At 38.4% G+C, this 25,832-nt stretch overlaps 1 protein-coding gene across 8 annotated transcripts in view; it reads left to right on the forward strand.

Moving 5' to 3' along the window:
- LOC132122824 (neural cell adhesion molecule 1-like) overlaps nt 1-25,832 on the forward strand; it is a 105,754-nt gene that overhangs the window by 36,546 nt on the left and 43,376 nt on the right. For 4 of the 8 annotated variants that reach the window (XM_059533266.1, XM_059533272.1, XM_059533267.1 and 1 more), the window contains exons 2-9: nt 1,773-1,847; nt 3,484-3,693; nt 4,525-4,668; nt 4,922-5,059; nt 9,179-9,296; nt 10,540-10,700; nt 11,294-11,436; nt 11,610-11,633. In XM_059533266.1, coding sequence (XP_059389249.1) covers nt 1,773-1,847; nt 3,484-3,693; nt 4,525-4,668; nt 4,922-5,059; nt 9,179-9,296; nt 10,540-10,700; nt 11,294-11,436; nt 11,610-11,633 — 1,013 coding nt within the window. The remainder of the gene's footprint in view (nt 1-1,772; nt 1,848-3,483; nt 3,694-4,524; nt 4,669-4,921; nt 5,060-9,178; nt 9,297-10,539; nt 10,701-11,293; nt 11,437-11,609; nt 11,634-25,832) is intronic. The other 4 variants (XM_059533268.1, XM_059533269.1, XM_059533270.1 and 1 more) reach the window with 1 other exon arrangement.

Raw genomic sequence — 25,832 nt, forward strand, 5'->3', positions numbered from 1 at the left:
TTTCAGTGATTTTTTACACTCAGACAAACATCATAATTCAGAAGAAAAGATCTGTCACTTCCTCTGTTTCAACTCAGCTTTACAGAGCGGGGTTTCAAAAAATTATACTGGCATTCATTTAAACCCTCTATGTAAACTCCTCTTTTATGTGTGAAATGAAATTGTAATCTTTGTGCTCGCATGGGCTACTGCTTAAAGCAGTTATATATAACATTGTGTTTCTAACACAGTTTCTAACATTGTGATCCATTATAAGGATGTGCAGAGCAGTAGGTGCTTCACAGCCAAGAACAGTTTCTTTTTTCCTCATCACCTCACTCTATCTGGCCAACTCAAGTGTCTGATCACTAAGTAGGCTTAGTTGACAATTAAATGTGGGCATTTGTCATGTGTTAAAGTATCCATCTGACTTAAACAGTTGCAGAAGTTCTCAACAGTTGTGAATCTATTTTTAATAAATGGTCTTTATTCACTGGGGAAGAAGTTTTCAGTTCTGAACGTTTTCAGAGTTCAACTCAAGAAGCATGTTCTCAGAATAACGTTTTCAAGCATAATTTGATTCCTCCTCATATTTTCTTTAAATAAAATGGTCCTGGTCATAGTGTAGAAGTCAAATCTGGCTTTAGCTGAACAAAAGCGTTCACTGTAGGCAGTATTGTCCTTGTAATTTTCAAAAGGAATTCAAGCAGGGACCTCAGAGATTGTGTGGCTGTTACACACACTGCTCCAGTGTCTCCATGCATCTCCCAGCATGCCTTGCTAATAAGAGGCTAATTAATTTAAAGTCCTGTCTTCAGCAGAACTCTAGCCTTTTTATGTCATTCCCAAGGTTGACTGATTTGGCAAATCTTTTATCTACATAAAAATTATAAATGTGTAAAGACATATTAAATAAATGTCCCTTCCACTAAGAACAACAAACATCCAATAGTATTGATTGAATATGCTGATTTAATTGAAGTTTACCCTCGTCCGGCTTCGTCCATTTATTAAATTACCTGGAAGACTATAGGCCACCATCTGTGAGAGGATCAATTTTGCCTTCAGTCTGCTTTCTTTGGCTTTACTAATTTCCCAGACATCCCGTGCGCCAACATATGAATGAGAAATGAGCAACGGCCAAACTGGCGTTAACACCCAAGCTTTGAGTTATACGTTTCTACAACTGAAACATATTGATCTGTTTTGCCATTTCCGTTCCTAGAGTTTCTGTGGACAAAATAGGTCAAAATATCGCATTTAAAACCAAACAGCCTCTCTGGCCTGTATCTTAGATTTAGTTTAAGAGGGGATTGAGAGTTTCTCAGAAATAAATCTCAGCATAATGGGATGCATTTGTGACATATTGCTGAATGTGCTGATGTTGCCGTCAGATGCGGTGATGATAAGGCAATAAATGAATCTGCAAAACTCTAAGGAGGTGAAATAGCCAAGTTGACAGTGAGCTTGTTAGGTTCACTGTCTGTTGTCACCTCTTACTTAGTCAGATTAAAATGACGTGCAGTTGTTTATCTGAAGAGCCCATGTCAGAGGGGTTTCCATAGTTACTTGTGCGTCTGTATAATAGGAGAGATCTGCCGCTTGTGTGGAATTAATGAAAAGTGCTCTCAGGGACTGCTGAATTATGCATGTGGAGAAACACAACTCACAACTGAGGAACTTTTCAAACTGTATGAATTTGTTTTTTGTTTTTTTTTTGGACTAAGTTTAGCTCTATTATAGTAGGTATGTTTGATGTGTTCTTTAATAATAATACTTTTCTCTCTCTTCAGTTTCTCTGCAGGTCAATATTACACCTGCACAGGGAGAGATCAGTGTTGGAGAATCTCGATTCTTTTTGTGTGAAGGTAAGTTTTCAGATTGACCAGGAGCCTTCTGGCCCTCATTACAGTGCTTTGAAGAGTTTTCTGCAGTTTTTCAGCTTTGACCGTTTGACTGGCTTTGTTTTATAGATAATTTTAACCTTAGTTATGCCATTTATTCTTGGACTTTGTAAGATTTTCTACAAGAGGCTTCTTGGCGTGACACCATAGAAATAGAACAGAAACAGAGTGCCAGCTGACCAGGTTATGGTTTTATATGTTTGGTATTCAAAATTAATTTGACATTGATGCCATTGTGTTCTTTGCCTACCAAAATGTAATGGGTCTCTTTATCCATCTGTATTGCATACATACTCTCAATCTTTCTCTCCTACTGTCATTTAACCAGAAACATTAACACTGCACATTTTCTGCTTTATGAGCAAATGTGTTTCCTTCGGGAAAGGATATATAGTTTATAGCAGAGTTTAGGGGTTTTCAAACTGGGCTCTAGGGAAAGGGTTGTTTGGGGTTTGTAAAAAATTTCAACGGTTTACGGTTTCATTCTGACCTTGAGATTTTACTGTGGTTATTTTATTCTGTTTAGATATTTGCAGTGATGATTTTAATAGTAAGAATTTGATACAATAAAACATTAAAACCTTTGTTACCTTATAAATGTTCTGAATTGAATACGTCCTTGCTGAATAAAAGTATTTATTTCTTAAAAAAAGAACAATTATTATACAGTATATATTACAGAGAGTGAGCACAAATACAAACTATTTTTGAATGTATGCATCATTCTTGGCCTCTGCTGCCTTTATCTTCTTCACTGGGGTTTTTAAGACAATTTTCTTTGCAAAACTGCTTTGGAACAGCATTTATTGTGAGAAGTGAAAACTTAGTACTAAAATGTTTTTCCCATTTTTATTTCTTTTGGCTATAACATAATGAACGACAGTATAAATCATGATTTAATTTTGCAAATATATTGTTTTCAAATTACATTTACATTTCTCATACAGTAGAAATAGGGGCTTTATATATTGCAATAAATATTTGTCTTTTATAGTTTAGTAAATGGTCTGGTTTTTCACGTTTTTGTGACCTAAAAAAATCAGTAATCTAGATGATTAATTTGCTGAAATAGTACACTAGTGTGAATTCAACTTTAATGATGCTGATGGTGTTCTATGTCAGCAAATATCACATAGGACTCAGTAAACGAGATCCATGTGAATAAGGTTTACAAGAGTAATACGTTTGTGTGCCTATATCTCACTTTGAAAAACGTTTTTCCTGGTTCCACTCATCTGGGCTTCATTTGAAGACACGAAGGCATGGAACAGCGGCTCTGATAATTGGTCTCAGCACTAGAGGCTTCAGCAGTGCTGTGTCCTATGGTCCACTGATTTGGGTAATAGACTGGTAACCTGAGAATCGGTTGACGTTTTAAGGTTGTGCCTTCTGACAGCTGTTGTGCCAGTGACACCTAATCCCATTTAATTCAAGCAAACAATTCAATCGTGCCAGGCCTGATTTGCTTTTGATTGATTTATCTCTGCTTTGTGGATGGTTACACAAGCTTAACATTTAACAGATTGATTTATATGATGACACATTTAATTCATGAGATCACCTCATTAATGTTGATGTGTTCATTTGGTTTGGGTTGTAGTTATCGGTGGGGCCAAGGAAATCGACTGGTTTGCTCCAACCGGGGAAAAAATTGAGCCAGGCAGACTGGATGTAAGCGTGATTCGCAATGATGAGACATCCTCCACTCTCACCATCTATAACGCAAAGGTTGACAACGCCGGCACATACAAATGTGTGGCCAGCAGTGGAGATAGGGAAGCCGAAGCCACCGTCAATCTGAAGATATACCGTAAGATATGACATGTCTGATTCATCTGTGCTGGAAGAATATATGCAGTAGAATGCCAAAATTAAAGTTGTGTTGTCAAATTTAAATTCACGTTTTCTATGTATTGTGTGGGAAAAACATCTGAAGTTTGGCACACTAGTTGGAAAGGGTCTGAACATTCCTTGTGCCAATTGTGGGGTCTCCATCTCAATTTCTTTAGTGCCATCAACAGTTTAAATTTTAAATAATGCTTCTGATCATTGTATTTTCAAGAAAATAAAAGTTGCACCGGGTCAAAATTTAATTGTTGTGACAGAAAAAAAAAATCAAATGTTGCATCAGTAAACTAAATGTAATGTAAACGTAATGTAAAATGGCAGTAAATTAAAATGGAATTAAAAAAAGTTCCCCTCACTCAACAACAAATCCTTTATTTAATAGTATTCAGGAATGAAAAATGGAAGTATAAAGCAAACACAAACTATTGTGGCATTCATTATAAAAATGTTTTTTAAACGCCAAGCTTAAATGAATTTATTTAAAGTGAAATGGAAATGCACCATACAAAGTAAACTTGAACTAATTTAGCACAAAACCAAATGTTTCTGTGATTGATGTTAAATGCACTATATAGTTATGTTACTTTAAAATACAAGTCACAGCCCATTTCAGATGACAAATACAACTTATATTTCCAAAAATGCAGTATACAGTATATATTTTTTGAAGGCGCTTTTGAGGAGACTTTATTTTGGATGATGACTTGGTTCCTTGCTGTACACTACAACAATACAAAATGAATCATTGCATGATACATTGAAGTGGTTGCTGGACTGCTGTTTTTTCCTCCAGAAAAAATTACTTTCACAAATGTCCCATCACCTCAAGAGTTCACTGAAGAGGACAATGCCATTATAGTGTGTGACGTCATAAGCTCACCTCCACCCAACATCCTCTGGAAATACAAGGGTGCAAAAATCCAGTTCGAAAAAGATGGTAAGTTCCACACTTTACATGTGAAAAATGATGCGTTACATAAGAAGTGTGATTTGCTTTGCTGTAACTCTCACTGTTTGCATTAATAAATTGGTGAGATCATTAGTGCAGCCTAATGCTGCTTTCTCAGAAATGTGGCACTTTATTTATCCCTGTGATAACAGCTGAAAAAAAGTGTTAAATCGATACATTTGCATGCGATTTTAATACGCAATTTCGCAGACATCTGTTCCACCCTTGTTCTGTTCCACAGTCCGTTTCAGGATTTTGAATAACAACCATCTCCAAATCCGAGGGATCAGGAAGACCGACGAGGGTGTCTACACTTGTGAGGGCCGCATTAAAGCCCGTGGAGAGGTTGATTTTCGGAGCATTAAAGTGGTTGTTAACGGTGAGCTCTTATTCATCTTTTTGTACCTGTAATGCTCTGGATTTGGACATTTCCGATCCCACTTTGACTCCAGAGCCATTCCATTGAGCTGAGACAACTTGCCTCAATTGACAAATTATACAAATGCTTTACATTGTTTCATTCTTTAGATTTTTATTCTCATAATTTAAATAGCCCAGTAATCCCATTAAATTGGATTACCAAAGCTTAATTGGTCAAATTATACATTTATTTATTTGTCTTTTCAGCTTGCAAGCTAAAAGCTTAGCCTACTAGCTTAGCATAGTGTTAATTGGTTAAGAAAAGCTCTTTTGATTTAGCTAGAAGAACATATCACAATATACACAAAATATACAATGTGTATTTGATCTGCGGCTGTGTTGGTGTATAAAGCTCAGTGTTTTGTGTTGAGGATCAGATATTTTTTGAAGTAGCTGTTCCACAGATGTTTTTCTCTCATCTCCTTTTGATTTCTTTCTCATTTGCCATGTTGTTTTCTTTCCTGCATTAAACCCGGTAATTTAACCTCTTATGTCTGCCTTTCTGTTTATTTGTTTTCTAGTTTGAGTCTTATTCGAGTCCTTGGCAGGTTCTCTTTATGTTGTTGTTTAGTCTGCTTGAGCAACCACAGTGCAGGCTGTAGTAACAAAATACATAACAAAATTTGTGAGTTCCTTTTTATCAGAGAGGATCAGCAGATATTTACACCAAAATTTGTTATATTTGTCACGGCTTACGCTGCTGGAAGGAACACGGAGCCGAAGGATAAACGAAACAAGGCTTTATTATATCTAACATAGGCATTATCCAAACATGGATCACAGAGGAAGACACAGGTAAGTAGCAAGTAACTGGTAGCAAGTGGCAAGTAACAAGTAACAAGTAGACGCGACAAAACAGAACTGAAAGGACAAGGCTTTTATACAAGGGATAATGGGGAAACACAGGTGGATGGAATCACTAAATTAACCGGGAAATAGAACACATGGAGAAATGAATAGACACACCTGGGAACTAATCAAACCACACACGGAAGACAGAAACTGGATCACAGGGGCAAAAACACACAAAATGAGTCCAGGTATGTGACAGTACTCCCCCCTCCCGGTAGGTGCGTCCTCGCACCGTAGAAACAACAAAGGGAGGCGTGGGTGGGAACTTGGGAGGAGGTTCCGGTGGAGGACAGCCTCCCAGGAGGGGGCCAGCAGACAGGGACCACAGAGGAAAAGGAGCCAGGGAGGAGACGACGGAGGGAGGAGCCAGGTAGGAGACAGGAGGGATCTGAAGCAGGAGGCACCCAGCAGGGCCCAGGCCACAGCCATAACGGTCCAAGGTGGGGCCGACGGTGGAAGGAGCCATGGAGGAGGAATGGTCGCCGACTCCAGGGACTCGACCCACGGCAACGGAGCAAGTGGAGGAGGAGCCCGAGGCGGAGACGGAGAGCCGAAGAGCCAGGGTGACGGGGAGGAGCCGGAGGTCCTAGGCGGAACTGATGGCTCTGGTGACTGACGCGGCGATGTGGATCCGGAAGGCCGCGGTGAGGCCAGAGTGACTGAGGACTGAGGTGTAGCCGAGGGGATGAAGGAGCCTGACGGAGCCGGAGGGACGAGGCGAAGCCGGAGGAGTGGAGTCCCGAGGCATAGGATGGACGACGCCAGACCAAGGCGGAGCCGGAGGGACGAGGGAGCCAGGCAGAGCATGTGGACAACGATGGTAGGCTGAGGGCGAGCAGAGGGGCTGCCAGACGACAGCGGAGGAGGAGGCAGGAGTGGGTGGGAGGGTGGGAATTTCGGAGGAGCAGGCACTGGAGTGAGCTCTGGGGCTGGAGCCCTTCCTGGGCTTAACTGGAGTTCAGGAGCCCGTCCTGGGCTTAACTGGGGATCAGGAGCCCGTCCTGGGCTTAACTGGGGATCAGGAGCCCGTCCTGGGCTTACCGGGGGATCAGGAGCCCGTCCTGGGCTTAACGGAGGATTAGGAGCCCGTCCTGGGCTTAACGGAGGATCAGGAGCCCGTCCTGGGCTTAACGGAGGATCAGGAGCCCGTCCTGGGCTTAACGGGGGATCAGGAGCCCGTCCTGGGCTTAACGGGGGATCAGGAGCCCGTCCTGGGCTTAACGGGGGATCAGGAGCCCGTCCTGGGCTTAACGGGGGATCAGGAGCCCGTCCTGGGCTTAACGGGGGATCAGGAGCCCGTCCTGGGCTTAACGGGGGATCAGGAGCCCGTCCTGGGCTTAACGGAGGATCAGGAGCACCGTCCTGGGCTTAACGGAGGATCAGGAGCACCGTCCTGGGCTTAACGGAGGATCAGGCATCGGTGAATTGAAAACCCCCTCATTTTGACCCATTTGGCGCTCCACATTTTGCTCCCTCGTGGTGGGCAGTGTCGCCGGCTCTCGCACCTGGTCTGACGGGTTGCTCTCTGGCTCTCCATCATCGGTGGGCTCGGGCTTATGTCCCGTACCATGGGGAGATTGTAGGCTGGGCTCTGGGTCCAGAGTGGACCTGGCGAGATCCTCCATTGGGCAGACCGTGAGAGGTGACCCATTTCTCACCAGATTCCACTCTACAAACGCGGCGAAGTCCTCCCGAGGATCATCTTCGTTCTACAACGCTCTGCACTTGGAGTTCAGGCTGGCGTGATAGAAGCAGCAGAGCGCGCTGTCCGGGTAGCTGGTGGCATTAGCTAGCAGTAAAAACCGTCTGGTATGGTCCTCGAGAGAAAGTTCCTCCTGCTTCAGCAGGAGAAGGAGGAATTCGGGGTGATAGAGGGGATCCATGACACACTACGGAAAGAAAAAGACTGAAAAAACGGAAAACAAAACGGAGGGAAAACGCGCAGTTTTTAAACTTTTGGGTCAGGTCTTCTGTCACGGCTTACGCTGCTGGAAGGAACACGGAACCGAAGGATAAACAAAACAAGGCTTTATTATATCTAACATAGGCATTATCCAAACATGGATCACAGAGGAAGACACAGGTAAGTAGCAAGTAACTGGTAGCAAGTAACAAGTAGACCCGACAAAACAGAACTGAAAGTACAAGGCTTTTATACAAGGGATAATGGGGAAACACAGGTGGATGGAATCACTAAATTAACCGGGAAATAGAACACATGGAGAAATGAATAGACACACCTGGGAACTAATCAAACCACACACGGAAGACAGAAACTGGATCACAGGGGCAAAAACACACAAAATGAGTCCAGGTATGTGACAATATTATCCATTGGCAGCCAATTTGATTCCTTTTTTCAGCATGTGCCAGATTTGATGCAGTGCCAAATTCTCTTTGCGAATGTGATCAAAGTGATCCTTTGAATAGTGTAACTGTCTTTTTCATCAAGGGTGTACATTTACGAAAGAGTAAAGCTGTATTTTAAATAACTTCATAAAATACACATTATCGAAAGTTTATGAAAATGTGCAAGTTGAGGCTTGAGGCAACATTGTACTATAATGGTGCCAAAAGTATTTAGTAGTTGTACATTACATACTTTGACTTTTTTTAATTATGTATATTAGTTTTCAAGGAGGTTCACATCATGATATTTCAATTTCTGTAAAGTGCTAATTTCTTGTTCTGCAATGGTTGTTCCCTGAAGGCAGCAAGTATATATACAACATGTTTTCTGATTAAATGTTAGATTGTATTTTATTAAAATTGATTTGGCTATGCATGTGTGAAAAAAAAAAAAAAAAAAAAAAAAAAAAAATTATATATATATATATATATATATATATATATATATATATATATATATATATATATATATATATATATATATATATATATATATACATATATATATATATATATATATATATATATACATATATATATATATATATATATATATATATACATATATATATATATATATATATATATATATATATATATATATATATATATATAATTCTTATTTTGTAAACCTCTTTTTTCCCATAATGTTACACTGTTGCCTTAAGGTAAAAACTGTTTTAAAAACATATATTAATTATATTTAAGTGTTCTATTTGAAGTAGATAAAAAAATGGTATGTAGCTAAGAGGGTTAAGATTTAGAAATGTTTTATATGGCTCTGCATATAAAAGCTGCAATTTTCTTTTCTGCTCAGTCCTTCCCACTATACGAATCCGTCAAGCGGAAACAAACGGCACCGCTGACATGGGTTTCTCAACCCTGCTGGCCTGTGATGCTGACGGATTTCCTGAGCCGATGGTGACCTGGACACGGTAAGTCCATTTTCTTTCACAAAAGGAGAAACAAAGCACTACTGCAACAGTGGTTTTGCTGCACCTCCTCTTGTGTATTTTGGGTTAGGAATTCAAAGCAAGATGTAAAGGCCTCTGAATAAATGAAGAACTTTTGTGGATGACATGGAATAGAAAAACACACCATTAGTACTTTTAAAGTTAGAGTCTCTCCTCAGCCATCACCATGTTCTCAGCGGGAGTGCGTACTCTCTCTGATCGTGGAGGAGTGTGTGTGAGATACGAATCCTTCGGGATGATACACCTCGCCTCAAGGATCTTTTGTTCGGTCATGAAGTGGGGGATGAGGGAAGGAGGTGTTTATTTGTCTCAAAATAACTCCGGTCCTCTCCTCTGAGAAGGGTTATGGTATATTTATTACTTGTTTGACCTTAAATCAAGGGATCACCACTCTGGTCAGGAATCCCATGAATTCAAGAGTGTCTTCACAAAGACCACTAATGGAGGGGCAAATAGAACTAGAATGAAAAGTAGAGTTTGGCTAACAGATTCCAATTGTCTTTTTTTATTAGTAAAATTTCAGTAGGTGAGTATTAAACATAGGGGTCCATGGAAAAATGTGTATCTTAAAAATATATTTAAAATAATATTTTGACGCACTACTTTCTAAAAGGATATTGTAATAAATTTTTTATTACTAACATTCAGTACAATTAATATTATAGTAATAACAATTTATTTTTATTATTCAGTACAATTATTTAATATTTATTATTTTTATTTTATTATTTTTTAAATTAAACTAAATATACAGTTTCAATTGTTTCTTTATATTTTTAGTCTAATATAAATTCCGTATAATTACTGTTACTATTATTATTATTACTACTACTAATACTAAGTAATATAATCATTTAATATACATTATTATTATTATTATTAATAATAATAATAATAATAATAATAATACATTTTTAATAATTGTATTTAATTCTAATAAAACTAGATATACTATTATACACATTGTTATATTTTTATTTCTTAATTTTTTTCTATATATATATATATATATATATATATATATAAATAAAAAATAACCCCTGCTATAATCATCACTTTTGATTCATAGTTATTTGCTTCAACAATTTTTCCACTGAATTTTGCGTGCCTTATAGAACAGCCTCTTTGAAAAGAAAAAAATGTTCAGATAAGTCTCCCCCATTGCTGTATTGTTTCAATATGTTAGTACTTTATTTCCTCTCAGGAACAACATTCCACTGGAGAGCGGCAAAAAATACAACTTCAATGAAGACGGCTCTGAGATGACAATACAAGATGTGACAAAGCTGGACGAGGGAGATTACACATGCATTGCTAAGAACAAAGCTGGGGAGAGCGAACAAGAACTTAGCCTTAAAGTCTTTGGTAAGAATTCATGAGAGATGAAGTCTCGCAGGAGTCTAGAGATTTGACAGCACTCCATTGAAGTTCTTATTGAACATTCAGCAATGACAAAAAAAAAATATTCAGTTTTATTCTGCAGAGAACAAAGTGTAGTTGCATGAATATATTGTTTTATGCCTTAAAGAAATAGCCCACTTGACTCACTGTTTTCTTTCCTCCTTGTAATGTGTTTTTAAAAGGTTTCACATAGGAAATTTTAAGAATTTCTATCAAATCCTAAACACATTTTAAATTAAATAAAACAAAAAAGGGAGATTTTCATCCAAATGTTCACATTGCTCTTGAAAGTGAATAGTGATGGATGTTGGTAAGCTCTAAAAATGATGAGAAAACACCATAATAGTAGTTAACCAAATTTTCAAGTCTTATAATATAATAGACTGAAAGCTGCTGTCAAATCTCACTCACACATCTGTTGGTCCAAAAATTGGCAAACTAATTTGCAAGAGATATGGAAACTTGGGCATCAAAACTTGTCTTTACATGCCATATTAAAATAATCATTCTGCAAAACGTCTCCTTTTGTGTAACCTTTTTAATATGTGTCCTCTCAGTGAAACCCAAAATCACATATCTGGAAAGCCAGACTGCAACTGAAATGGATGAACAGGTCACATTAACATGCGATGCCACCGGAGACCCCACACCCACCATCACGTGGAGCTTCGGCACCCGGGTCTTCACCGAGGGAGAGCAGGTAACCCCAAATGCACAGGCACAGGGCCTCCTCACTTGATAGATGTGGGACCAGGAGCTAGAAGAGTAACTTGTTGATCGCGGTCGTACAGACAGGCAGCAGCTAGTTCAGTGATGGAGTCGTGGTGCACCTGCCTCTGGTTGTTTCATGCATTCAATTCTTTTTGTCTGCAGGAGCACCAAAAAAGGATTTATCAGGTATGAGATCATAAGGTCAGGTATAGTAACTGGCCACTTAGATCTGTTTCTATATTACCGTTTTTCCAAAAATGTCTCTGATGTTGCCTGCATACTCAAGATGTTTGCTAATCGACCGTCTGGTGTTTCGATTTCCTGAAGTTCTTCAAGTCGTGATGCTATCTGCAGTAGTTGATATGTGGAAAAGACTTGCATGGTGGTGAAATACTATTGCAACAGTTCCTGACAGGAAAAGTGATGATGGATGAGCTCTAAGAATTGCTTTACATTTGCTCTGTTCCACAACCTAGTGAGCTGCCTAGAGAGGCTGCATTGCGAGACACCACAGGCATTAAGGCTCCAAACACTTTAAATGAATTATGCTGCCGCCTTAGATACCTCGTTTTAACCTGATTCTAAGGCAGAAACACTTTTACTCTTTGCAGAGAATCTAAATCCAGAATATATTGTAATGAGCTCAGTGAAAGATAAATCTAAGATTGCAGATTAAAGAAAGGGTGATTTATATATATATTTTTTTCAAATCAGTCTCAAAGTATTGTTAGAACTGAACACTGATTATTTTACATATTTTAGAGTATTGCATCGTTAGCTTAGCAGCATGCTAACGTTTTTAGCCTTTATTTGGATAGGACAGGAAGTGAAGTGGGAGAGAGAGACGGGGGCGAGATCAGGATAGGTCCACAAGCTGGTTCTCGAACTCTGGACGGCTGAGGCACAATGCCGTGATCAATGTTGGGGGTAACACATTACATTAAGTTACACGAGTTACGTAATCTGATTACTTTTTCCAAGTAACTAGTGAAGTAATGCATTACTTTTAAATTTACAATCAAATATCTGAGTTACTTTTTCAAATAAGTAATGGAAGTTACTTTTTCTCATTTATTCATTGACACCTCTCCTGTCCTGTGAGAGAAATTGGGAGTGAGATGCAGAGGCACTTTATTCAGCCCAAGGCTTAATTTCATTTTTGGTATGAAAGGGCCTTTACAGTTGCCAAGAATTTTACTTTTGGGTTTTTTGTTATTAAATAAAATAAATAAATAACCAAGCCCAGTCCTGGTGACTAAAAGTAACGCAAATGTAATGCATTACTTTACACAAAAAGAGTAAATAAGCAACTAATTTAGTTACTTTTCTATGCGGTAATGCAATACTGTAATGCATTACTTTTAAAAGTTACTTTACTCAACACTGGCTGTGATATTTCGGCAACACTGCCACTACGTTACCGGCACAGACAAAAGTGAAATTTGTGTTCAGCCTATTGTGCTGCTGATGAAGAACATTTGAAATAGTAACTTATGAGCAGTGTTATTTTGTTATTTACATACTGTTATGCTTTTCATTAATTTTTGGAATTTGTTTTTATTTTTATGATTTTCTGTTTTAATTTTTCTGTTGGTTTATTTTTAATATTTTTTTGTTATGTTTCATGATTGTTTTTTTTTCCTGTTTATATATTTAAGTTTTAAATTTGGTGCATTATTATTTAGTAATTTTAGGGCTTCAATTTCAGTTCACCAACTTATTTCAGTCAGTTGCCAAGGCAATTTTATATATTTCTTTTGAATATTTTTAAAAGGTTTTTCCTCAAACATTTTAATCTGAACTTTTTCAATGAACATTCACAAGCAGGTTCTTCTTACTATTCAATGAAGATCCACTTAAATGCCACAGTTCAGAATTGTGCTGGTTTAAGTTCTCTTAGGATATTACAAAAAATTAATATAAAACTTTCAATTGCTCTTTCGTACTGTTTCAACTTGTTACTCACTCTGAAAATAGCCAAGGAAGCTGGCATGGTGTAAAAACACAATCCAACCAACCAATTTCAATTAACACTTTGTAGTTAAGGATAATAACCCTGTTTGAGTTTCAGTGACATTTAAGACGTCCGCTAGGTTTTAGAACAGAGCTTTTGACCTCTATCCTTGAGGTATATAAAAAATAAAGAATTTCTAGTTTTAAGCCTCAAAAATAATAAATAAGCTCAATCTAGCTTATACCGAGTCACTATCATCACAGTGTTCCTGAAGGAGCATGATTTATATAAGCTCTTGTTGGAGTGCTTTGTCATTTCCTGTGTGTCGTCTTGTCCAGTCTTGCTCATCTCATGTGGGTGTTGGGTTTTCACGATTGCCAGCATCTCTTCACTGGCCTGTGCTGATGACCGTTTATTTCTTTATGGTTACAAAAATGATTAGCAGGTTACTTTGGCTGTTTAACATTTTATTTGTCAGCATCAGATATAACCAGCTGTCTTTTGTTGATTGTCTTTCAAGAAAAATGAAATCTAAATTGATTTTATGTACTTTCTTAATATACATTTCTGGGCATGATCTATCAATGCATGTTATACCAGAGGGGAAAATGCATCAAAATGTAATAACTTTAAGCTTAAGCTTAAAACAGTTAGTTAGTTATTGTTGTTTTGTCCATCAGGAAAATATAAATCAATAAGCAAATAGCTATCTGACTTGTACAACGAAACTGATGAACTACTCTATATACCACAAGAAATATTATTTTCAAAATTTCTGTCTCTCTTGATTGTCTTTCAGTCAACAAGAAATTAAAATCGATAATGTTTACTTTTATAAAACACATTCATCTTTTTTCAGAGGGGAAAAAAATCTATGTAAAGTTGTTTTATTTGTTTATTTAATTTATTTTGTTGTCCATCTGGAAAAGTAAAAATATAAATAATCAAATACAGTAGCTATCAGGTTTTGAGTGTGTTCACTTTAGGGGTTGCACCGACCAAGACAATTGGAATCTGTTAGCCAAACTCTACTTTTCATTCTAGTTCTATTTGCCCCTCCATTAGTGGTCTTTGTGAAGACACTCTTGAATTCATGGGATTCCTGACCAGAGTGGTGATCCCTTGATTTAAGGTCAAACAAGTAATAAATATACCATAACCCTTCTCAGAGGAGAGGACCGGAGTTATTTTGAGACAAATAAACACCTCCTTCCCTCATCATACACAGACGTTTCAGAAACATTTCCATGAGCAACAGAAACACTTTTTATATATTGCTTAATACAGTGCCAACGTTTCAAGAATAAAGTTCAACATGATCATATACTATTTAAATACTAATAAAGTGGGGGTATATACACTTTTATGCACTAAGTAGACATCCAAAAGGCCCTTTTTACCGCCACACGTACCGCCGCGGCGGCGGTATAAAGTGCATTTGCAGCCTTTGACCGCTGAGTGGCGCTTTAACCACAAGTTATCAAACAAGCGCATCAAAGCACATTTTCCCTAATAGACGTCAGTTTTGCCTCACTGATGTGTTAGATTTGATGGCTTCAGTCAGGGAAAATGAAAGAAAAACACTGTAGTTAAAATATTTTATATTTAATATCCACAGACGAAAGTTTGGTACTTATGAAGTTATGTGCATTTCTTAGAACGAATTCAAGCAGGATGTCAAGCCTGTGCCTGAACCTGTGATAATATTTTCTCTAATCTACATGGTATTAAACCATATTTTAGATTTGACACATTTAAAAGGTGTGCAGTATTATTTATATTATATTATGCGTTATATTATTCAAAAGAAATTGTGGTTTACTTTGCATCGGAGCATTAAAAGTGGTAGCCTATTTTAGTGGGGTTGGCTACATGGATTAATATGCAAAATGTCAATATTTTCATATATTATGCCTATAGCCTATTTTAATTTATATTTTCAATATAAATATATTTTGTTGTTTTCTTAAGGATTACTTTATCACAGAATATCTGTTTTCGGCGGCACTTGTTTAGTTTAAAAGTAGACATGTCAAGCTTTCTATAGATATCTCTCTCATGTATTTTCTTTGAGTATTCATGGAGTTACAGTTCATTTTAATGACGTGTTTGTAAATGAAGATCAGCGCAGACAAAGGCTGCAGACAGCACACCTTGTTTGTTATCTTTATTTTATAAGTGCACAAAGTTTTGTTGTTATTATGTCTGTATCCAAAAAAAAGTAGACCCTTTACAGATTCGAGTTTTCGATTGTTTTCTTGACTGATACACACATTCACACACCTACATTTTCCCTAATAGACGTCAGTTTTGCCTCACTGATGTGTTAGATTTGATGGCTTCAGTCAGGGAAAATGAAAGAAAAACACTGTAGTTGAAATATTTAATATTATTAATATTTAATATCCACAGACAAAAGTTTTGTATTTTTGAAGTTATGTGCATTTCTTAGAACGAATTCAAGCAGGATAAATATCAAGACTGTGCCTGAGCCTGTGCTTATTTTTTCTTTAAGCAACATAGTATTAAATCCTATTTTTAGATTTGACACATTTGAAAGGTGTGCAGTATTATTTGTAATATATATAATTTATATTATATTTTAAAATTCATTTAATAAAACAACATTGATTTGAACATTGAGTTATTCGTTACCTGTCCTTTATTTTGACAGATAACTTCTTGGGAATTTTTATTTTTTGTATGTACACTAATTTAGACATTCTTGCATGTTTTATTAATTATTTCCTTTATTTTAGTAAAACGTGAAGCATGTATAATTTAGTTCCCATTATTTAGGCCTAATTAGACTAAAACAAAAAACGAATAAATGTATATGCAGTGCTTGTGCTGCCATGGTCTTTATTTCGTCGGGTGAATCATCTCTCTCACTCCGCAGCAGAGTCTGTGAGCAGAATGAAGTAGCAACTCCTCCTCTGTGCTCAGAGCATTTAATATTCACTCCGCTGCGTGCTTACTGAAACACACTCCACCTTCTCTACGCGGATAAAGTTAATTCAGTATGTTTGAAATTTAATTTCACGTCTCTGTCAGACGCGCGGGGAGAGTTGAGCCACTCAGAACTATGGGAGCCTTGAGTGGAGCATCAGTGGATGTTAAAAAGAAAACCGATTTTCCTTCAAATAAACCGATGTAAATTACACATTCTACTTAAACAATAAAATTATTTACGTTTAAAAGCATTTGCAAAATGTGTATGAATATTCAAAATCAAGTGTTTGTGCGAAAATTATTAATGCACTGTGACGTAGTGATTCTAGATAGGCTGTAACCCCAATCAGGCTGTAACCCCAATCACGCTTCACAGAACAAAACAAATACCAAAATAAGCTCACTTTTACAATTGAAAACGTTCTTTTTTAGTTTAATTCAAAAAATGGGGACTCGTTTCCTTTTTTCCTACATCTTGCTTATTCACAGCATATCAAAGTGCAAAAACAATTATGAGAACAAAAAAAAAAAAAAAATCTTATAACATAATCATCAAATGAACAATCAGTAGATCACAATCATCTTTCAGAACAGATAGAAGAGTTTACGAGTCTTCAAAGATAAATGACCTAAACAAATCTAAACAATGTCGATCAATATTCAGACACAATACTTGTAAAGGTATCAAGTCATTTTCAGTTCAAAGTCCATAAGGGAAGCCAACAGACAACCAAACCAAATGCATTTGAAAGTTTTGTCCTTAAGCAAAGTGTTCAAAAGAAGGATGTTTGATGTTTGTGGGCTTGTGTAGATGTGTGTGAATGGGCTGTGTGAAGTATGGGATAAAAGTCCGCTAAACCCATTATTTTCCAAGAGTCAGTTGTGATTTAAGTGTCCATTTCAGAGTGAGGATGAACTGTTCAAGGCCTACCTGAATTCCAACGTGCAATCAGAATATCTGAGGCCTGTCCAAACTAGATGAGATTCACTCACGGTCACAGCATTCCAACCCCATGCAGTTTATAACACAGCTGATAAACGAATGGCATCGCGACACCCGAACACTCGTTCACTGTGTAACTGGCGTAAGTCTTGTGACACAAAAGCTTTCAGTCTCGTTGGTTCATGATCGGCATCATACTTCACAGTGCTTACTGTCTGTTGATTAAGCATTTGTATATTCCAAACACTGCTATGGAAAGGAGCAGCTCGCTGTAACCTTTGTAGTCGAAACTCTTCCACAGTGCCGCAACAAAGCTTTTAAAACACAGTAATCTCAAGTCTTGACTAAATTCTGGCACATTTTAAACGTCTAAAGACTCCAGGCAGTTCAAACTGCTTCAACTTTAGCTCTGGGTGTAGTGGGAAAGCCTTCAACCACATGCACACACACCTGCATCTAAATTAACCTGATTTCATTTCCTTCTGGCTACTGACTCCTCCTACTTGTTGCAGTGCATTATGGGTTCTGTAGTTTTTTTTCCCCGTCACACTCCCCCTCCATTGGACAAAACATCTCATGGTTCCTTATGAGATGTTGAAACATTAAAATCCTAAGAATTCTTCGTCCTCATCAGAGGATTCTTGAAAGAGGTCGACAAGCTTTTGTCTGTTTTGTGCTTCTAATTCAGTGGAGGTTGGATAACAGGGTTTTAAATTACAAACATGAACAACACGAACATCTTCGCCTGTAGACTCCAGTGCTATTCTGTAATTTACTGGCCCCATCTGTTGGATTACCCTGTAGGGTCCTTTCCATTTTGGTGCAAGTTTGGCTGTGAAATTGTCCTTTGCACTGGACTGTGGGAAATGCCTCATCCATACCCTGTCTCTTTCATTGAATAGAATGTCCCTTCGATTCTTGTTGTAATTTCGAAGCTGTCTTAGATGGGCTTTCTTACAGTTCTCTTGTGCTCTTGCCTGCATTTGCTTTAAATGATATACAGTGTCATAGTGGGGTGCATTTGGTGACAGATCATGGCTTCTACCTTTCAGAATCTTATCCATTGGCCCCTGTAGCTTTCTTCCAATGTGGAGTTCTGCAGGAGACATTCCTGTGGTTTCCTGCACTGCAGAATTTATAGCAAACCTGATTTCTGGCAGGTACTGGTCCCATCGTTTATGACTGTCCTCTACATATGCCGCAATCATACTTTTAAGAGTTCGATTTACCCGTTCTGTCATGTTTGTTTGCGGATGATGAGCGGTTGTCAATTTTGGCGTGACATTCCAATTCTCACACAGTTCCTTAAATATTGCAGATACAAATTGGGTACCTCTGTCGGATATAAGAAAGTCCGGTACTCCCCATCTTGTTAGTATCCCTTTTCTGAATACAGTTGCAACACTCCTTGCTGTAGCTGTACGTATAGGAAACAGTTCGATCCAACGGGTGAAGTAGTCAACAAATACTAAAAGGTATTCATTTTGATTGGTGCTACGGGGTAGTGGTCCCATGATGTCCACACCCATTAATTGATTTGGTCGTGTGCTGTTAATCTTCTGCATTTTTCCAGCAGGTTTCCGTTGATCTGTTTTTAGGGTTTGGCACTTTACACATCTCTTTACAAATTGTTTTATATCGGACCACATCCCCGGCCAGAATGCGACATTCTGAATTCTTTTGTAAGTTTTAAAGATGCCAGCATGCCCACTTGTGGGGTCACTGTGATAGTGTTCCAGTATAGGTGAAATAAGATCCTTAGGGAGGAAGATACGGTAGTGTGACTGCTTGTCGGACAGCGTTTTTAGGTACAGCTTGTCTTCGATGACTTCATATTTTGTCTGCTGACTCCCTTTATCAACAGCCAAAGTTTGGAGTATTTTCACAATCACAGGGTCACTGTGCTGTTTCTCCCATATTAGTTCATCTGTAACTGGAAGAGTATTCACATCCTTTTGAGTTGAATACAAATTACAACTTGCATGGAGGGTAATTCGTGAAAGAGCATCCGGTGCTGTATTTAATTTCCCTTTCCGATATTCAACAATGAAATCGTACTTCTGTAACTGCAGAGCCCATCGGATGAGACGGCTGGTGGTTTTTGGAGAATTCATCACCCACTGCAGAGCAGAGTGATCTGTAACGACAGTGAACATTCTATGTTCAAGATAGTGCTGCCACTTATCTAATGCCCATATTACGGCTAAGCATTCTTTTTCTGTTGCAGAGTAGTTTGATTCAGCAGGATTAAGATTTCGGCTGGCATAGGCGATTACCTCCTCTGTACCTTGTCCTCTTTTTTGGGTCAAGACCGCACCCAGTCCAGTCTCACTGGCATCTGTATACACAATGAAGGGATGCTCGAAATTGGGATGTCCGAGGATGGGTGGAGTCATCAAGCAGGTTTTCAGTTCTTCGAAGGCTTGTTGGCACTGTGGTGTCCATTGGAAAGATCTGCCTTTTTTCTTTAAGGAATTAAGTGGTTCGGCAATTCTGGAAAAATTTTCAACAAACCGGTGATACCACCCGGCTAGTCCAAGAAATCGTTGGACTTCCTTCAGATTTCTGGGAACTGGATAGTTTCGAATAGCTTCCACCTTACTCGGGTCAGCTGTAATACCGTGGATGTTAATTACATGACCTAGGAATGTCACTTCAGGCAAGCAAAACTTACTTTTCCGAAGATTTATGGTTAAGCCAGCTTCTTGTAGCTTATGGAAAACAGCTTGGAGGTCAAGGAAATGCTGAGTAACAGACGAAGAATAGACGATAATATCGTCGATATACACAAAACAAATACTTCCTCGTAGTTCTCCCAAGACAGTCTCCATAAGACGTTGGAAGGTGGCTGGGGCGTTTTTAAGCCCAAAAGGCATTACATTGAAGTGAAATAGCCCAGCAGAGGTGGTAAAGGCAGTCTTTGCTTTACTGGAAGCATCCATAGTAACTTGCCAGTACCCACTATTAAGGTCTAGAGTGGAGAAGATAGTAGATCCTGAAAGTGACTCCAAGATTTCAGTAAGGTTTGGCAGTGGGTATGCATCACTGTCAGTTATAGCATTTAATCTGCGATAATCAACGCAGAATCGAAGTTGTCCATTTTTTTTCGGTACTAGAACTACCGGGGAAGACCATCCTGATTTTGAAGGTTCCACAATGCCGGTATTCAACATTTCCTGAAGCTGCTGGTTCACAATGGCTTGTTTGGAAGGAGATATACGATAAGGTCGTTGCTTTATAGGTATTTGATGATGTGTGTAGATTTGATGTTGGAGTACATCTGTCCGTCCCAGAGGGTGCACACCTGAGGATTTGTTTGTAGGATGTGACTTAACTGTTGCTTATGATCAATTGGTAAGTAAGCTGCATCCACTGCTTGATTGATGAGTGTTAGGTCATCCTCATTGCCACTATCATTCAAGGATAGGGGTAACATTAAGGGTGGAACAGAACTTATTAATGAAATACTTGGTATAGAACGTTGAGCTGTATTTCCACCTGGCAGACATGGAGACCCCATTGGTGAAGGTAAAGGCACACTGGCATGACCAGGCTGAAAAAAGTAGTCCACATCTGGATCAGAGATAAATGAATACTGTCCCAGAGAGACGTTTATCTGCATTCCACTAAAGAAGATAAAGTCTAGCCCCAAAACAATAAAATAAGCAAAAGCTTTGGTTGTCAGCACAGCAACAGGTAAGGGGCAAATTTGATCATGTACTTTAAGTGAAATATTCAACCATCCCAAAGGCACTTCAGCCTTTCCATTGGCCAAATATAAAGGTCCAAAAGTCCATGGACTCAGGCTTTGTTCCGTGGGATCTAGATCTTTCCATAAGCTTTCATGGATTAGGGTATAGCTTGCCCCCGTGTCGACAATGGCTTTACCTATCCAAGTACCAATACTGACAGGTACAATTAATTGTTGTGGTACAACAACATTTTTCTGTCCAGGTGTGGAACCAACTTTTGTAGGTAAGGCATTTGCAATAGCTACAGAATTGTTACTAGGTCTACCTCGGAATTTTGAAGGAAAGGTTGGTTGCGTGTTAGACGGTGGAGCAGACTGTGAGGACAAAGTAAACTGTGGGCAATTACCAGGAGCATGATGGCCCTTACACCTCCAGCACTGCACTGGCGGTTTGTCTGCAGGCCTGTTGACATTTGGACCTTTAGACCCTGCTTGACTGGGTTTGGAACTCAAACGATAGTCATACTGTAACTGTTGAAGATTATCCTTTTCCAGTTGTTGTCCAAGTCGTACCATTTCTTCCACAGATGACACCCGACCACGCAGCTGGCTGGCCAAGTAGGGTTTTAGGTTTTTTAGAATCATCTTAACTAATTCAGGCTCTGTCAAACTAGGGTTCCACCTTTTACAAAGTGCTCTGTACGTAAAGGCAAAGTCCCTTACCGACTCTCTCTCACCTTGAGTTCGAATTCGGACACGTTCAGCGAGTTCATCCTCATAGTCTTCAGAAAGAAAAGCAGTAAGGAATGCCGATTCAAACTCACCCCAGGTAGTTATCGTAGCTCTGGCTACCTCCCACCAGTCTCGGGCCGTGCCATATAGGACTGTTCTGAAAGTAGCTAGAATTTCTGGATCAGACAGAGGATGTAAAGCAAGAAAATCCTTACATTTGGTTATATACAACAAAGGGTCTGAGTCATCTGACGGTCTTCCAAACGTAGGGAATGTTAACTTGAGGTGGTCACTCTTGACAGCAACAGCATTTAGCGGAGGTGATACAGCAATGGAAGGCTGTGACAATTCAGCTCCCTTCGGAGGGTTCAGAGTAGTTTTATGTTCGGTACCCACTGACAGTTCATTTACTTTATCACTTAGGCGGTCAAGCTGAAGGGTCCAATGTGAAAAATCTTTAACAAATTCGTCGTGACTTTTTTGAAAGTTTTGTTGGACAGCTTTAATGCCTGAGAAATCTTTAACAAGTCCATCATGACTTTCTTGAAAGTTTTGTTGGACAGCTTTGATGTCTTCTTGGACTTCCTTTTGAAGTTGCTCTACCATGAATCGAATATCGGATAGCAGGGACTTTGTACTTTCTTGAAGTTCATCGGTTATTAACAACTTCATTGTCTTCAACATTTGGTCAGTCTCAGTTTCAGTCTGTTGTTTGTTATCTGACAAAATCTTTGAAATTTGTTGTGTATGGTTATCCACTTTAGCAGCGAGACTTTTTAATTGACTTTCATGTTGTGAAGAACTCTGTTTCAATTCACTAGTAAGTGCACTTACAGCTGCCTCTTGTTTCTCCAGGAGATCAAACATTTTGTCCCAGTTACCCTGGACCTGGGTGGTAAGATGTCCAACCTCCCTTGCAGGTGTGGGAAACGTCCCAGGTAATTCATACTGGGCCCCTGAAGACACTTGAGAACCATCCCCTACTGTCCCTGCTGGAGAAGGAGTACACAGTTGCATTTGGTCTGGGTTTCCATCCCATACAAGAGGTTGCACAGACGTGTTAGGGAAAAAGGTTGAGGGAGCAAACTGTACATGGGTTCTTGATTGTAATGCAGTGGATTGAATGGGGGAATAGGGATAGTTGGACACCTGAGTTTGCAGCCCAGGCATCCAGACTGGAGTGGCAACATCTGGAACATATCCACAAAGGTTGATGATGGGTGAAAAGCATCTGCCATTATGTATTGTGTAAGAAAGAGATGGGATATTGTATATGTTATCAGTATATGAAGTACAAAAAAAAATAAACAATTGATCACTTCACATTAATACCACTCACATATAAACACTTGTGATAACCCATAGTTCACAACTGAAATTACACCCTCCTTGGTTATTAATTACAATCTTAACTCCACAAATTCAAAGACTTGAGTTAGTTTCTACACAATTCACATCTAGTAAATGCACTTAGATAAGTTTCAGTTACATCTTACAACTTAGTTCATCACGGTTAGACTCAAGCAGATAAGTAAACAAAAAAACATTTCATCAAAATAAGGATCATCACTCCAGGCAGTTCAAACTGCTTCAACTTTAGCTCTTGGTGTAGTGGGAAAGCCTTCAACCACATGCACACACACCTGCATCTAAATTAACCTGATTTCATTTCCTTCTGGCTACTGACTCCTCCTACTTGTTGCAGTGCATTATGGGTTCTGTAGTTTTTTTTTCCCGTCACAAATTTAATTTCACGTCTCTGTCAGACGCGCGGGGAGAGTTGAGCCACTCAGAACTATGGGAGCCTTGAGTGGAGCATCAGTGGATGTTAAAAAGAAAACCGATTTTCCTTCAAATAAACCGATGTAAATTACACATTCTACTTAAACAATAAAATTATTTACGTTTAAAAGCATTTGCAAAATGTGTATGAATATTCAAACTCAAGTGTTTGTGCGAAAATTATTAATGCACATTAATTACAGGGAGGCACCCTCTTGATCACTTGAATTTTTTCCTGATAATTAATTTACTTTAAATTGCGGTGTCTCATATACATGATATCTTGAAATGCTTAGAAATAAGAGACAGCAGATTATTGTAAGTCTAAAGTTTATTAAATAATAGCAAGTTTACAATAAATGTACAAAATTGCAATAAATTAGTTACATTCCAGTTGCGCATCCGTTGCACTGCACTACAGCTGGTAAAACCTTCTGAAGTTGGTCAATGTATCTGTTGCAGACAGTTTGTCAAGCAATTGCACCAAAAAGTTACAATGGCCTCAGGAAGCTTGTCTTTATTTCTTGGCTTGACCTGACGTCTGATAAATTCCTTCAGTGCGTGCCACACCAGCTCGATGGGATTAAGATCTGGTGATTTGCAAGTGAAAAAAATTGTGGCCACGGTTTGTTAAACCGAGGGAACAGTTTATGAATTCGTGAGTACGGTTTATAAACTGCGGGGACGGATTGCAAAACCGTCGCCACGGATTGATTTTTTTTCTCCTACAGGTGACGTGCAGGGCTCCGTGCGAATGGGATCAACCCTCCCTCGCTCGTTTGCCAACGCGCCTTCTGCTGCCGAGCAGAGTTATGTGAGCAGTTTGGACTGGAGCGAGTAGGGATTTTTTTTCCAAGTCGGAGCGTCGTGTTTTCACTCGCTCCAAGAGCGCTCGACCACTGCTCCATCACGAGTACAATTCATGCCAACGGCGCATAATATAACTGCATATTTAGGAATAAACATATTTCTTTTTACAATTTGTTATTTTTTTTAAATGTACGATAGTCTTAGGCTACAGTCTACTAAACAAAAATTAAAAGCTAAATTTTTTTTATTTCATTTTCATTTCGGTTCATTCTTGGTTTAAAAAAATATTCAGGCTCCATATGCAGAGCGAAATGGGAACGGTCCAGCATTTAGCAATAATTAGTATTAACTCTGTTATTATTCTTGATTTTTCAAACTACAAGCTACAAGCATTTTTGGATTATGCCTTATGTTACAAGCACTGTCTCCCAGAGGTTTCCCTACATGTCCAGCGCTGACAGCAAGCGGGTAAAGGACCGGGTCAACGAATTCCTACGCTCCCCAAGGAACTCTGTTGCCCACCGACGTCTGCACTTTTGAAGACACTTTCTTTTAAAATACATTTCTTTTAAATACATTTAAAAATCTGTTAATATTATATTTTAGTAGTTGTATTTTATCTGGCGATTTCTATAAAAAAATAAAATAAAACCTATATTTCCCTCAAGACCTAGTCATGTTTTTTGTGGTTGTTTTAATTTAAACGTGTCTGCTTCTATTTTAGCCAGTTTATTTTCAATAAACTAAAACAAAAATAATAATAAAAAAAGGAAAACGAATACAGCTTGTTATCAGACTGTAAAAAAAATACAATGAAAAAGTCATGACAACTCGTTTTTAAGGTTGGCAACTTCAACTTATAGAAATAATTTAAGCAATTTAATGCGTTATTATACTAGTTTAAATCTGAATTTTAATACTATTAATCTGAATTTAGAATCTCATGGAATTTTAAGTTTAAATGGATGAAAATGCTACAGTGAATGGTAAATATAGCCTAAATAACAGAAGACCTTGATTGCATGTTACCATGAAACTAACAGAATAATTCGTTTTTTTTTTACATTAACAATTCATGTATAAAATGGCACAGCAACATTTATATCAAACACTTTTACGTTGTCCACAACTGAGCAACGCGAGAGGAATGTATTGCGCAAGAGCGCACAAGTGAATGTGAAGAGAATTTTTAGGGGGTAGGAGGATTTTTTTATTCTTAAATGTTCATATGCATATGATTTCAGTATGACGGAAAAATATTAAAATGAGCAAAAATATGCCACAGTAGACCAGCTGCTCATGCTGAACTGCGCTGTTTACAATGAATATGTGCGTGTGAGGCACCAGCGCATAAAACAGCTGAAATATACCATACTCAATTTTTGCTTACACGGTTAAGGCATAATTGGAGACAGTTTGAAAAATCAAGAACAACAGCAGTTAATAAGAATTTTTTGCTGTTAGAGCTAATGCTGGACCGTTCTCATTTCGTTACGCATATGGAACTTGAAGGATTTCATT

This window comes from Carassius carassius, chromosome 41 (assembly GCF_963082965.1).
Source record: "Carassius carassius chromosome 41, fCarCar2.1, whole genome shotgun sequence".
Lineage (NCBI taxonomy): Eukaryota > Metazoa > Chordata > Actinopteri > Cypriniformes > Cyprinidae > Carassius > Carassius carassius.